This window comes from Amblyomma mixtum, chromosome 5, assembly GCF_055824585.1.
Source record: "Amblyomma mixtum isolate Tamu chromosome 5, ASM5582458v1, whole genome shotgun sequence".
Taxonomy (NCBI): domain Eukaryota; kingdom Metazoa; phylum Arthropoda; class Arachnida; order Ixodida; family Ixodidae; genus Amblyomma; species Amblyomma mixtum.
Window position 1 is genome coordinate 41402763 of NC_143016.1, and position 15121 is coordinate 41417883.

Below are 15121 nucleotides of genomic sequence, written 5' to 3' on the forward strand. Positions count from 1 at the left end.
TATAATGCAAAAATGGTTCAGATGTGTTGTCATTTGTAACTTCACGTGCAAAATGCAAGGACTTTCATTAGTATCCGAAGAGTGGGCTGAAGCCAATCCGACGATGGCGGTTTTCTTGTTGGTGGTGTCTGGGAAGTTGTTCTGATGTAGGAAGTCGTTTAAAATGTATTTGTGTAGCTTCTTGTAATGTAAGTGACGAGTGACGTCGGCTAGGCAGTATGCTTGTCTGAAGCAATTCTGAACAGAGTTGACACGGTGTGACCGCGTTGTTAACGAAGGGGATAAATTCACTCGTTTCGAACTCGCGGCACTTCGGCTACTAGTACAAGTAAGTAACAACCGTTTGCCAACCTGCGCGTCAAGAACCGGAACAATTTTTAGTCCAATAGAGTAAACTTCTAGGCTAGTTAGTTCATAATGCACACCTGATGGAACCAGCGAAACTGACGCAGGACAAGAAAGACAAAGAGGGAGGCACACACACAACTCATCGCAGAGTTGCAAGCCCAGCGGTGTGTGTGCCTCTTGTCTTGTCCTGCGTCAGTTTCGCTGGTTCCACCAGGTGTGAATTTTTAGTCTTGCCAAATCGTATATCCTTGCTTTTATTCAAATCGTAGTTACTTCAGCACCAGCCGTTATTCGCCTTACTGCATTTGTACCCCATATGACGCCGTTGAATCGAGACTGTCAGTTCTCAACGCTTCGAATATCGTATTTGTTTCAGTGGAAAACTATACGAAGGGGGAATCAATTGAAGAAAGTACGGGTCCGTCCTCCTTCATCGGTCTTCAAGACGATTTCGTTCACATGAAAGTTCAGCCCAACAGCAAGCTCAGAAACTTGCTCGAATACGCCAACAAAGCGTTCAAGGTAAGTTTCTTACGAGTAACATGCGCTCTTGCCACGAATTTTATTGCTGCTGTTCTCTCTGCCTCCCTCCGGTTGTCTGCAGGATGATGCAAAAAGGCAGATGATTTTCACTGGGTCCGGTCATGCCCTGCCGAAAACCATAACATGCGCAGAGATATTGAAACGAAAGCATAAGGCAAGTCATTTCCCGTTAGCCTTCAGAATGTGTAGTAACACGGTGTTCGTCTGTATCCACAGGGCATCCATCAGGTGAACAAGGTTCTGTACAAAAAGTAAGTTTGACAAGCACATGCACAATTTACTGCTTTGCGACGAAGACGAGGTCTCATCGCGTCACATTCCCAGCAGAGTCGAAGACTTCTGGGAACCCAAGTCACCGGAACTCGACAGGCTGAAAATTACCCGAGAAATACCAACTATTCACATTCTGCTCAGCAAGGATCCAGTGGATACTGCACAGCTGGGGTGAGTAGCAGTAATCCTAAATAGTGTCGCTGCTGTCATATTAAAGTCATCAAGCAGATGTGATGCCACTGTACTGTTCAGGTTCGGTGGCCTATAAAAAAGACGGTCAGCTGTGTGCAGCGCTATAAATGATTCGGCTACTGGCAGTAATTGGTTAACACATCGTGGTATCACTGTTTCATCATACATACTCTGAAGCACGTTGAACCATGATGCATTAAAAACTAGGTGTACATTAACACTCGCTTTTTTACCTGGATCTTCCAAGTGAATACCACAAATTATATTTACTGCACAGAAAGGCCCAAAGGAACGAATCCATGTAGACATATTTTGAGAATTTTTTTTTTAATGGTTCATGGGCAGCTCATGGTAATGTAATTGGTATGGCGGAGAGGACACTTCAACTCCTTATGGTGCATTCTAAAGCACAAAAACAAAGCAGTTTAAGAGGCCAAGCATAGTGCTTATTTCAGGCCTATTCTTGAGTGTGCGTGCCCTATATGGGACCAGGTTCTCAATGTGTGATTCACTTGAAAAAAATTCAGTCTGTTGCTGGCTGGCTCATGGAGAGGTACAACTGCTTTCCAAGTTCCGAGTGTTAGACGGCTCGGCCGGCCATTACAGAGAGAACATCCAGAAAGAAAACAAAAAACTGCTTTAAACTTAACTCTACCAAATGAATCTGCATCCTTGCCACCCACAGAAGTGGTGTGCTGCAACTGTGGATGGTTTTTACCAAAGCCATTTGTCTCCATCCTTGCAATAATGCCCTTGGGAGATGCAAGTGTTTTTCAATAAAGAACACCATGTCTTCCAGCTTTCCATGCTAAGCATGCACTTTTGCTTGCAGGTACCAGGCACCTGGCTGCAGCGATGGGAGTTGGTCCTCTGAACAAAGGGCATCAAAGCCCAGGAAAAAATTCTTGAAGCGAACACCTCGAAGGCAAAAGCCTCATCAAGCTACTGCTCAGTAGTTCACAGCTCTGAGAACACTGCTGTAAATACAGTGACCACTCTGTAAACTGGAAAAAAAAAAGTGCCATTTTATTGGACTTCGTACCTAATGTGTTCAGTGCTCACCAAATTACTAGATGAGCCTTGAACAACCATCAAGACTGGATCACTTCTCAATGCACAGTGCCTTGGTTACAAGAATTAAAATAAGCCTTTGTAGGCCAGCTAGTGTCAATACACTCATTTTCACATCCAACTTGAACCTGCTTCTACGTAAACTCATATGGTGTGGACGAATAATTGGCAACTTAGGAAAACTGTGCCGATAATCGGAGACTATCCAGTCAGCCACAAAGTCCACTAAATGTGTGTCCAGTGCTGTTCCGCCACTTCCTAAAGAAACTGCCTTTTTGAGTTTCCTGTTCCTGAATGGCCACCTAACATAGCTATGACTTTAAAACCACAATCGTTTTGAACTCTGCAAGAGAAGGAAATGGGCAATGTATTGCTTGCATTATGAAGAATGCATGAGTAAAGCTAGTTATTCAGGCAGAACAAAAATGGCGAGGTATGATATACTTCAAATCAATCATTCCTGCGGATGACTTGTGTGGTGGTGTTCTAGATGTTATGTAATAGCAAGATCGGCAGCTGCTTTGAATACTTTCCGCCAATCCTAGAGTACAGCAGGAGCCCTGCTCATACTACGGACACTGTCCTCGTCATGCATGCAGTGGCCTCGGACACCTGAAATGTACTGTGTGCACATCTCCCTGGCCACACTCCATATAACAAATGCATGACATGAGGAGGCTCATTAGGAAGCAAAGAGAGCATCAAAGCCAAGACCATTCTCTACAAAGACTAATTTATCAAGCATCTGGTTTGCTCTGAGCCAGCCATTGCAGTGCATACTAGTCTGCTTGTCCCCTCACCACAATGTTCAGAAACACTGGATAGGTTGTTCAGTAAAAGGTTACAAAAATGATGGTTGTGAACAAATGTTTCTATGGCAGCACATATGCTGTTAACGTCAATAAAATGTGCACGTCTTACACTTGTCACAAGTGCTAGTGTGTCCTGGGTAAACTGTGAAATCTGCAACAATCTTACAGATGATGACAGCAAATGTGCAATGCAAAAGCATCATGCACAAAAAACAAAGCATAAAGGTTGACCGGTGAAAGAATTAAGCATGGCACTGCCACTTCACGTGTGCCTGAAGGACTAAGATTTCTGGTCCAATACACTGGTCAGCTATTGTAGCCATACAACACCTACATTATTTCTCTCTTACTTCAGCCTCTTGGGCAAACATGCAATATAGAAATGAAAAATCATAAGCAAGCTATGCACGTTTTCAAGTCAGATATAACCACTGCAAAATTGTGTGAAACTGCAGCACACATGTGAATGACTCCTTCAAACAAAGTATGTGGATGTGACCACTTTCAAATGTTTTCAAAATCGTATGCTAGAAACAAAGGCAGGCTGGAACTACATCAGCTCTCTTTTGAACACAGTGCAGTGCAGCACTGCCAACAGCAGGACAGTTTTCCAAATACGTATAGACATTTACAGTCTATGACAAACTAATTTGCAGTGGGAAATTATGTACAGTAAACAAAATATACATGAACATAAAAAGTCCCTGGAAGAGTAAGCATAACAAGGCATTGCCAATAACCAAGGGAAACATTCAGCAACAAAATACAGCATATGTAAAGGCGGTGGTTCTCTCAAGGGTGTTATAAACCTGCCTACAGGCATTCATCCAAAAGCATGCCAGCACAGTGATTGAACATGCTCTTCGCAGTATAAACAAAAAGGGTATTATCACCCTTGTGTGTGGAAAAGGTATTATCACCTGGCTTAAAAGAAGCACTTTCAGAAAGGGACACAGAAAAAAAAAAGACCATGGAGGTGGGGAAGGGGCACACCAAAATGAATTGAATGTGTGCTGGCCTTTAATACCAACTTTGTCAAGCTCTGGAAATGCCCCGTACCAACAAATTGAAGCACACAACCTAGATCATCACTTAGTACATATGACAGTTAAAAATGCAGCCCATTCTGAACGTTAATGTTCAGGTAACTACGTTTATGCTAAGTATTAAGAATTCCAAATAGGTTTCATTTCAGGAGTGAACTCCACACTTCCTCGATCATATGTTTGTGGCAGCTAACACACAGCAATGACATTTCTGAGTGTAGTCCCGCCATGCTAGATAAATATAGATAAAAATTACTAGATTATTTCAGCTGAAGGTGGGATCCATAACAGAGATAAAGGAGTGAGATATTTTTTTTCACCAAGGAAGCCTACTAGACGTGCATTCTCTAGAAGCTCAACAATGCAGTCCAGCCCTTGCACTGCCACTAGGAGCATGTTATATCAATGTGCATGAGGCAAGCATTTGCACCACCTGCACTGCCTGGCACATGTGAAGAGGAAAACAAATAAATAACACAGCTAAGGATTCGGCATATGCAGACAAAGAAATAGGTGCAGGCTGCTTGGAAGCTTCACCACGCACACTGTCCCACACTTAAAGAAAACAGTCAAAGGAAAGAAGTACACTCCCACACATACAACTAGGCTTTCCTGCAATCCTCCGTGTTCACTGTGCGCAGTCCCACATAACTAGACTCCCATATAATGTGACCGCTCCAGCACCCACTTCCGCCACTGCTGTGAAAGCATGGCACACCTACGTCGTGAGGTGTACACTAAGGATGGACGTTTGGATCTAAACAGTGAAATCCTGAACACCCACAACACTGCCACGGAAGTTGACAATGGTCACTGCAAGGTCGCCAGAAGAAGTGAGAGCTGAAGCAAGACTACTGGGGAGAAATGCACAACAAAAAGGAGGCCGGGCCAGCGGCCTGACCAATGGGAGCAGCCGTCTGCTGAGCAGGAAGGATGCAGTGTGCTCTGCTGTCTTTGGCAAGACCCTCAGGCTTCACTTTCGCCAGCAGTGAGTTCCTCATCGAGGATGGGCACGATGAGATTGTCCTTTGACATCAGATTGTACTTGGTCACAAAGGTGGTGAAGCGGCGGCACAGGCACGTCTGCTTCTGCAAGCATGGAAGAAAAAAGCAATGCAGCACTGTATTCTGTTCCCTAGGATCCGAAAAAAAAAGCGGATCAGTGAACAACAAAACCTTTGAAAAGTGCTTCCTTCAGCTGTATTAAAAAAATTGTGAACTAGCGCAAAAACAATTTCGGAGCATTCAACTGCGTGTTAATTCAATGCTCGTTAATTAGGAAATCCGGATAATCTGAACTGGCAGCTCTGAACTGGACGGGCTTCTGGAGGAGGCTGCATCCTGGTACGATTGGTGCAACAAGAAATCGTCGTAATAGTCGTACTCAAAACCCGAGTTCCATGCTGCCGAGTTGTCCATGCACCTCCGATGAGCGCACAAGGGCAGGCATGGCGAGGAACGAACGCCACCACCTCCAAGAACAGCCAGACTGCTCAGTTTTTGTTTCACTCCTCTGAGGTTTGCGCCAGCCTGCAGCAGCGGCTCGACCAGCCAACCTAACCCAGCTGAGCGCCATTTAGGATGCTGAATGACACAGTGCTAGTGCTTCCTTTCCCATTTTTTTTTTCTCTCACCACTTCGGCACCGTTGAGCAGTTTCCTTCGCTTCTGTCCACAGGATTCCGTTCTTCTAGTATGCCGAAACTACACGCTCATCACATGTCATTTGCTGTCTGTGCAGTGAAGCCTCCACACATGCAACATGCATGCCGCTTATGACGGCATGACACAGTAGCAGTGGAGCTCCACAAGTTGCACCATGAAGGATGCGGGAGGCAGTTATGACTTCGGAGCAATTGTGCTTCGATGCTCCCGACAGTGTGCTTGTAACAAAGCATTGACATAAATGTGAAAAAATGCCATTGTCGTGCTGTTCTCATCTCAAAATCAGGCAACCTTTGGCCAGTCTTTCAGCAAATAAATTTACCATGATGCAAGCCGAACTTTCGGATATCCTCAACAATTTTTGCAGTCTATAGGAGTGCAAATTAAAGAGCTTTTGCTGTACTCTTCAGAGTGCCTTCTTATGTAAAGAATATTTACACTGAAAAGCAGTGTTGCCTCTTTGTCAACGACCAAAACAGAACAGCGGCAGCTGTCTAAACATGGCAGCACACCAGTGTGCTTGTACGCATGCATGAAAATAAAAACATGCGCAAGTGTGCACACATTAGCAGAGAATTAAAGGGGCACCGCAATGTTTCTCTCAGTGCCGGTTAATCTGTTCAAATGGATTCCTCATGTGTTCCAAACACCAGTGCAGAAAGAATTATTTTAATCTGGACATCCAAACAAAACTTATTCCACTTTGAAAATTCAAAATAAAAAGATCACATGAAAACGCATTTCATTCACTCATCTCACTTGCCCAGTGCTGAGATTGGGTGCTACCAACCAGAAATGCACCTAGCACACACGAAGCAGAAGCTTGCATGCAATTGTTGCTTTGTTGGGGAGCCCACAACCCCCCCCCCTTACCACTGCATAAAGGGTAGGGGTGACTTAACTCCACATAGGAAGCTCCTGGATGTTTCTTTGTAGGCAGGATAGTAAGGCCTCTGCCAACCTCGCCTCCTGTCCGGCTGGCTTCTGCCTTCACAATTTTGGACAAGGTGTGTTCACCGGCTTTTCTTTTTAAGTGCACTAGCACTTAAAGCGCTGCTCAACAAAAGACTATGCTCTTTAGGCTGAGGCCACATTAGCTTTCGGTGCTGCACCTAGCAGTGACTTCTTCGTTTCAGGTGAATTTAGCATCCGTATTTTGCAAATAAGATTTTTTTTAATGACAAATTTCACGGAATAGTGAGCGGGCTAGCATGTCGTCTGCCATTATTATGTAGGCAGATTCTGTCGCAGGTAAATTTTTTTTTTTTCCTGCAAGTTGATGCGTAATATGCAAATTGGACACAGAAATTCATTCAGCAATCTTTTGGGTGTTTGTTGACAAGTTTTGGAATTTTTACATCGTTACTGATGAAAACACTGTGCACCAAAATTTGCATATCCCTGTAATAAATTACCTGCTGGTATTTCGAGCAGAAAAACTAACAAATTATCTTTCTTCTGGCCTGAATACACTATTCAGGTGGAAAAATATTTCTTTTCGACGGAAACAAAAAAAATGGTGTCCCAAAGGGTTTCTTGAAACGGTGTAATGTAACGAATACTTGACAGTTACACTGGACAGCACAGAAGACAAGATAGCTGACTCTAGCTGACTTGCACACAGCCAAGCACTTTGTCCTCGTCGTCTGTTCATCTATGGCAATATTTGCAATATCCGATATTTAATGCATATTTTGAACATGACTGCCAACTTTCAATATTTGAAATTCAACGCAACGGCAGTTTCCTTGATTACAACAGATTTGCTAGGCAAGTCTACACCTGAGATGGAATAAAGCAACCGTGAAGAAAGCAAAGTGCCCGGCAGCCAAGCACACTGTCGTGTGGCCATACAATTTATTTTGTGGAATGACACAGGTATGGGCTCTCTGCCTCTGCAGCCTTTTCCTCGCTGCCACGAAAAGCTATCAGTAAGTACAGTATCTCAAACATGAAAGCCAGATCACAGATTAGGAACAATAACAAGAAATAGGAAAGACAAACCTTACCTCAAACTCGTCAAAGGTGGCTCTGTGATGGTAATACGCATGAGAGAATATCCGATAGACTCTTCGACACACAGAACCTAGCTTTGCTACAGACGAATCCTTGATGCTAACCCTGTAAAAAATGAAAATTTACCGTATTTATAAATGGAACAGTGTGAAGATGACCAATTTATTCCTTGCAACATCAAAAAAGTTTTCACCACAAAAAATACCTTCACGTAGCACCAGGTGTCAACAGTCTGGGTTCACGTTTTGTAGATTTTATTGGCTTTTTCCTTTTAAAACAAAAAATAATGTTGACATGCTGTATTCATTTTGGCCACCCGAGGTGGTTTGATAATCACAGTACACAAGTGAACTGCATCGTGCTTTGCTCAACACGCAGCCACTTGCGCCACCTACCGAATGCCAAGACGGCTCAGCTGACATTCACTACTGACAAGTCACAAAGCCGCACAGAAATAAGACAGCCCTGAGTCAGAACAACACAACATGCGCTTTGTTGAGATGTGACAGTGCAAAAATTCTACTTTCAAAGGATAATGCAGGAACAAAGAAATGCCAACTATAGAATGATTGCATTGCCTGTGGCAGTGAAGACCAGAAATCGAGAAGCATACCTTGCCAAACAAATTGTTCATCAGCGTTGCATTTTGGGCGAGTTGGCACTGCATACTTTTTTAGAAACAACTGCTCACGCACGAGACAGGACATGAAAAGTGACACACAAAGGTGCAAACTGGAAACTAGGATTTCAGTGTGATCACCGGAAGTAGATATGCTTTCACAATCAGGATGACCAACCAGAAATGACATATACAAACCTTCAATGCCACTTGTGCCAAAAACCTAATGAGGCTGTCATATCAGTCCCCAATCCAAGAATTTCACTTCTGTATCTATTAAAGCTACTGATAGCGCACTCATGCAACCAACAATTTCTGCAATGTAGCACCTGTAACATACATTTCTTTAAACTTAAATTTAGTTAGAAGTAATTGATGGAGTGCATCGACTTTTGTACTTTTCAAACAGTTGTACCTAATGTGCTTCTTGATTCACAAGACTCACACACAAAAAATCGTGAGGCATTAACTGTGAGGTGTTGTAGGACAGGTTGGCATAGCTTCACTGCTGCTGGCTGGTACAGCTGCAATGGTGTGCTTGTTGCATGTAGACTATGTGTCTGTTGCGCAACGCTATGTGACCATGCTACCTCGTGAAGAAATGCAGATGAAGAAATGAGGTCTTGGAATGCTGATAAGTACAGGGTGCATAACAAGTGTCCAGGTAACAGGGTGCATCCATTAATGGAGCATCTGTGACACCCCAGAACCTCAATATCTCTGCAGGGGCAAGAGAAGAAATACTCATGTGTGCATGAACTTCCCAGTGGCACTAATTTAATGCAGTGTAATTGACGATTGTGTAAACAACAGAATGAAATGAGACCGATCCAGACGAGCTTCTCCCCCAAAATAAACCATTGCATATCCACTTCTCTTTTCCCTCTACCTTGAACAACTATGCCATTGCACCAGAAACTCTGCCAATTCTCTAGGCGCCTCACCAGAAAGCTTGCGGCTCTCTTGACAAGTGATTCAAGGACTGAAAAGCATGGTACATTACTGCGTAAGCATGAAACCTTTGAAATGAGGACTGTGGTATTTAAGTCTATAGACTGAACACACGTACTTCTCGCTTTGCAAAACTGCAGGGCCCACAAATAAGTTCACAGGTGGCACTTCTGATCACCACTCGTAATGTGGGAACTATTCAATAAAAGAGCTGCATAAAACGCTTTGAGTTGTTTTCTGCACAATGCACCTCACCACAGAGCTCGTGGCTCGCTTGACAAGTAATTCAAGCACCACACGTTGAAATACAATATAATAGTCATTTTGCAGGCAATCCACATCAATTTTATGACTAGAGTGCCTCCTCTACACTTCTGAAATGCTCTTCTACTCTGATATAATGGATGACACAAATGCAAACTCACAAGCCAACATGCTGTCAGCTATTTAAAATGCAATGAGCAGAATTGTCTTCATTTCGTACCGGCTTGGAAAGTACTTGTTGCTGTTGAGGAGACATGCAGCTCCATCGAGAGTGTGCCGCGTGTAGTCGATGGCAGGACACTCCTTGGGTGTCTTGTGGGCAGCGCACAGAAAGATCCACTGTTCTGTGGCAGTCATCTGGGTGCAGCTGTCTGCGTTGCACTCGGCCTGCATGCAGTCAGCACGAAGCTATACTGCTGACCATGTCACACGCAAACAGTGCTTGCTGAGCCACGTTTGCACAAATGGACACACCCTCAGTTCAGTCTGGCACGGACTGCTAGACAAACAGCCATATAACCACAAAACATAGATGGCACCAAGGCAGCTACAAGCAAATCTACGCAAACCTGTGGATACTGCATATACATGCGCAAGAGCTGCACTCATATAGGGGCCACTCACACCTTGCAAGCAGATGAAGTGTAAAAAAAAAAAGCAGCAAAGAGAAATTGCGCTTCACATATGCATAATAATCCTCATGAACCATGTTCCGCAGGGAGCTACTAGACAGTGACAACTGCTTGTAACACACAGTACGACCATTCCAACAGAGTTATTCCATTTGTGCCCCGCCTAGAACCCTCATCATAGGCTTCCTTATCATGTAGCAGTTTCTTTCCTCTAGTCCTATCATCTACTTCCAATGCATTACCATCACGAATCAGGCCCTTCCTGAATCCAGGCCCCTTCTGATTTGGTGTAAGATAAGAGCCATTGTATAAATAGAGACGCAAGACCTGGGTCCCCCTGTAAATGAAAAAAAACTGAGCCGAGATATGCTGCTTCTGTGCAAGAGCCATGCCCCATACACAAGTGTGTACGTAAGGCCCTTCACTTTAGGGCAAAACCTAGTTTTACCCAATTCTTGCACCTCAATGAGATTTTTTGACACTCGGGTTGAACCTGATTTCTACCCAGAAATGCGACTTTTATAATAAGACAGAATATTGTGTTTCAGTGCACAAAGCTTAAGACACTGCACGAAAATTAGCAGATATCTTGTGCGTATTCCAGGGGATTGTTTTCAGATAACTAATGCTTTTAAAACCCCTCTAAACACCTGCTGTTTATTACATGCCTCATCCGAGGATTAAGTACAAAAAATAGAGTCTTAAAAGCAAGAGGCCATAATAAGGGTACTAAGCAGACGTCTCATTGCCATCACTATATCAAGACACGCAAATAACATCCTACTCCAAGGCTCTTGAACGTTTAAAATGGTCTATGTGACCTTGAATGCATGTTTTCGAAGTGTACAAACAAAGCCAGGCAGGTGCTGCATGGATGCAGAAGTGCAGTGCAATAACACAATAATGGTAGCCAATAAAAAAAAAAATCTTCTTTGGTAAAGTTCTTTAGCGCAAGCTGCCATTCTGTATCGTTTATGAAAATATGAGCAAGAAGGTAATCATTTTATGGCCCACACAAAAACGAGCGTTTCCAGTAAATTGTCTATTGCAGAAAAAAATGACCAAAAAGCACTGAGTGATAGAACATTTTTCTGATTTGTATTTCGGGTGTAACACACCGCAGCGATACAGAGGAAATGAGGGATTCTGAGCGGATGGCTTTGGATTACCATATTTACTTGCATAATTTGCACCCGCGCATAATTTGCGCACCCCAAACTTTTTACCCGGGTATTCGAAAAAAGAAAAAAAATTCTTACTCGCATATTTTGCGCTCCTGCAGCGCAAGCACACCGGCATGCACGGGGGTGCATGCAGGGCAGGCTCGGCAAGATCGGCATGGCCGCAGCGATCTCCTTGACGCCATTCACTCACTCACAAAGGTGATTGGCTATTCTTTACCAGAAACAATTTACAAACGAATCATCGACTTGTTCGCTGCCAAAAAATCTTGCCGATTCGTTTGTAAACTGCTTCTAGTAAAGAAATCAATTGCGGGCCAATGGTCACTTTCCCACAGGAATGGCTGTGAGAGCAAGCTTTTGGTAGCCATCGGAGCATGCGTTGCGCCACGATCCGAAACTAGCAGTCGTTCACTATTCTGAATGCCGCTACTTAGCTGGGCCACATGCGAGTGCGTCATTTGATTGCCTTTTATCGCCATTCGCTTCTGACTGCTGGCTTTGCAACTGTAATGTTCAGAGTTTAATGCTTTGAGCTGCGCATGGGGACCTACAAGTCTGTGGTAAAGGGGGCGGGATGCATTGACTTATACTTGGGGTCAACTTTTCTGAGGCCAGTGAGAGGTGCGAGAGCGGGGTAGACTTATACACAGCAGCATAGTGCATAGGTTGCGCGTTATGACCTTTGTAGAGTTTTTTGCGACGTGTTCGCGAAATCTCCGTGTAATTTGCGGGCCCCCTTTTTGAAGCCTCAATTTTAGGGAAAAAGTGCACAAATTACGCGAGTAAATACGGTAATTTAGAACACCTGGGGTTCTTTAATGTGCGCTGACACTGCACAGCACACAGGGGCCTTTTACATTTTGCCTCTATCGAAATGTGGCCTCTGCAGTCCAGACTGAACCTGGGTCCTCCGGCTCTGTAGCCAAGTGCGTTAATCACCGAGCCACTGCGGCTGGTAACCTCTTCCTGAATAACCTGGTCTGTATCTGAATTTGAGCAAGAAAAATATTGCCCAATTTTCAGCCCCCCCCCCCCCCACCCTCCGCCAAATTTCGGAGAAAAACAAAACCAGAAAACGAAGGGCCCGATTATAAGGTGCGCATGAATATACAGCGTATACCACAATTAAACGTGCGCCACAGAATGCTTCTCTCGGCTAAACTGGTGAATTTTTCTGAGCTCAAATTTCGCACACAAATGGTACTTCATCGGCACAATTGTTTTCTTACATTTGCCAAGGGTACTTTCTCGAATTGATCCAAAAGGGTCGGATATTTACGCTACCCACTGCAACAATGTCCTAGCATATAAGCAAGAGTTGTACTTTTGCAGTTTCATGTCAATGTCCTACATGCATTTGATTAACCTAATTAACCAACTACCTGCTTTAAGTAGGTGATGATAGTGAAAAAATGGTGCTTAGCTAGAAGATGGCGGGGGGATGATGCTTCCCGGGGTGAAGAGCCGTGTAAGCTAGCGGAGCAATATCTCAAATTGCACAACTGCACTGCTTATCCCACAATACCACCATCGCATCATGCCCTTGGCTTCCATGTTTAGTTCATTTTCAAGTTTAAGCAAGTGTAATGCGCATTCAGCAGCCAGATAGCTATGCTTTGCAAGCCAAATATACTGACCTTTTCTGATAAACACTGAATTTCTAAAAGTGAAATCTACATACTTTTATCGTTTCTTTTCTTTCTTTCTTTTTTTTCAGTTTAAACCGAAAAGTCAGACCCCTACACATAAGCAAAAGGTTTGTAGAGTAAAAATTAGCTGTTAATTTAATTATTTCTCTTAATGCTTTTTTTGTTCTACCTGCATGTTGAAAGCACAAATGTGGTTTTGACATGGTGGTGCTACACAAACTCGCTGCATATAAGTATATTTTCACCCGCCGTGGTGGCTCAATGGTTAAGGCGCTCGTCTACTGAGCCGGAGTACCCGGGTGCGAACCCGACTGTGACAGCCACGTTTCAATGGAGGCAAAATGCAAAAGGCGCCCGTGTGCTGTGCGATGTCAGTGCACCCCCCAGGTGGTCGAAATTATTCAGAGACCTCTACTAGCGAACCTCTTTCTTCCTTTTGTCAAAAACCAATTTCAATTTCAAGTATATTTTGGGGGGCGCCAGAGTGGAGAGCTACATCGCTACAGAAGTTAAAGGATATCACAATTCTTTAATACTTGCCAAGTTCACGAATGTCTGAAGTTTGTGTAACAGGCACAGTACAGGGCATGCCTAGGAGCCTTTTAAGAAAGATGTGTTAGTAGGGGTAAGCGTGCAATTAGAAAAGCCATCTAAAAACAACTACAAACCTCACATACCTGCAGCTTGACTGCGAGGCCATTTAATTCCATGCAGAACTGTCTGCAACAGAAATATTAAAAATGAGTTTGCGCAGGCAAGGAAACATTTCTTGAAATCAAACTGCATTGCATGAAAAACGAAACACAGGTCCATCTCATAAGAGCACGTTTCAGATACTTCAGATGCATCACGCAACACACACAGCTAGCCAAATATTATTGTTGCCATTTGAACACCTACCATTTAAAAACTTGCAGCATGAACAACATACAAACCTCAGCGGTTTTTTTGTTTGTTTTACGACTGCTATTCGTAGATTCTCAATGATGGACATGCGATGCAGTGTTTTTCTCTTTTTTTTTTTTTTTTTTTGTGGCGTAGAAGAGGGGACGTACCGTAAATGCTCATATTTCCACACTCCCTCGTCCTGGCCGTCGGGTGGAGTCAAAATCTCGTCCACGTTCGACGGGTCTTTCCGAATGGCTTGCTGAATGAACTGTCCACCAGAATACATGTCATCGTTGTAAGAATGCGAGCAGTGTAAGATGCCATCACTAGAATCACATATTAGTGAATGTACCTGTTGAACGGCGAGTGTGCTATCCATCTCGTCAAACGGCTCATCGGGCCAGCTGGAGAAATTCTGTGTGCAAGAATGAACACGCAGTCAGCGCTTGCAAAAGTCTAGGTCATGCAATGCACCGAAGCCAAAGCTCAAGGCATTTCTGAACGGCGCTTTACTGGAGAGCCAAACGAATATTAAATTGAAGGCGGCCTCGCTATCGACGGTAGCACAATACTAGGAGTACAGACAAGGCAAAACGCAAGGCTAACCAGGTTGCTCGGTGAGCAAGTCGGAAGATAAAAGGCGAAAATTGACCAGTTAGGCCTTCGGTCGGCCCGGCTCAACGAAAAATGATGCAAAAGCAAACCAACGAAATGTTAAAAACAGTCACGTTAATCTGAACGCTCACAACACGCGAGTGGATGGTAACAGAGATAAAACTGTCACCTCGGCTTTTGTTCCCGGTCGATTCCGCCGAAGAACTCCCGCACTGTCAGCCATCTTCATGTTGCCGAGTTTCACCCTCCGTTTGTGCGTCTGTACCAGTGTACTCTTCTGGAGCTGTTTCGGACCGTTGCGCCCTCTGAACGCCTGAACAGCAACTACTGATACCCTTACTTGGCTAGAGCACA

General features: G+C 43.9%; 2 protein-coding genes across 4 annotated transcripts; one reads left to right on the forward strand and one right to left on the reverse strand.

The window, feature by feature from the left end:
- Window positions 1-89: 89 nt before the first annotated feature.
- On the forward strand, window positions 90-2516 carry Rpp25 (ribonuclease P protein subunit Rpp25). 2 transcript variants are annotated; one of them, XM_089544166.1, is made up of 6 exons: window positions 90-328; window positions 725-870; window positions 953-1045; window positions 1108-1142; window positions 1216-1335; window positions 2189-2516. In XM_089544166.1, coding segments are annotated over exons 1-6 (519 nt in total). In that variant the 5' UTR covers window positions 90-327; the 3' UTR covers window positions 2313-2516. The 2 variants fall into 2 exon arrangements, with proteins under 2 accessions (XP_089400292.1, XP_089400293.1); XM_089544167.1 differs by having other exon boundaries at window positions 1219-1335.
- Window positions 2366-15067, reverse strand: Mob4 (MOB kinase activator 4). Of its 2 annotated transcripts, none has more exons than XM_089544165.1 (7): window positions 14937-15067; window positions 14505-14567; window positions 14320-14420; window positions 13942-13984; window positions 10020-10186; window positions 7959-8070; window positions 2366-5374 (listed from the first exon to the last, which is right to left on the reverse strand). In XM_089544165.1, the coding sequence occupies exons 1-7, from the start codon at window positions 14994-14996 to the stop codon at window positions 5252-5254; spliced, it is 669 nt and encodes a 222-aa protein (XP_089400291.1). In that variant the 5' UTR covers window positions 14997-15067; the 3' UTR covers window positions 2366-5251. The 2 variants fall into 2 exon arrangements, with proteins under 2 accessions (XP_089400291.1, XP_089400290.1); XM_089544164.1 differs by having other exon boundaries at window positions 13933-13984.
- Window positions 15068-15121: the final 54 nt, after the last annotated feature.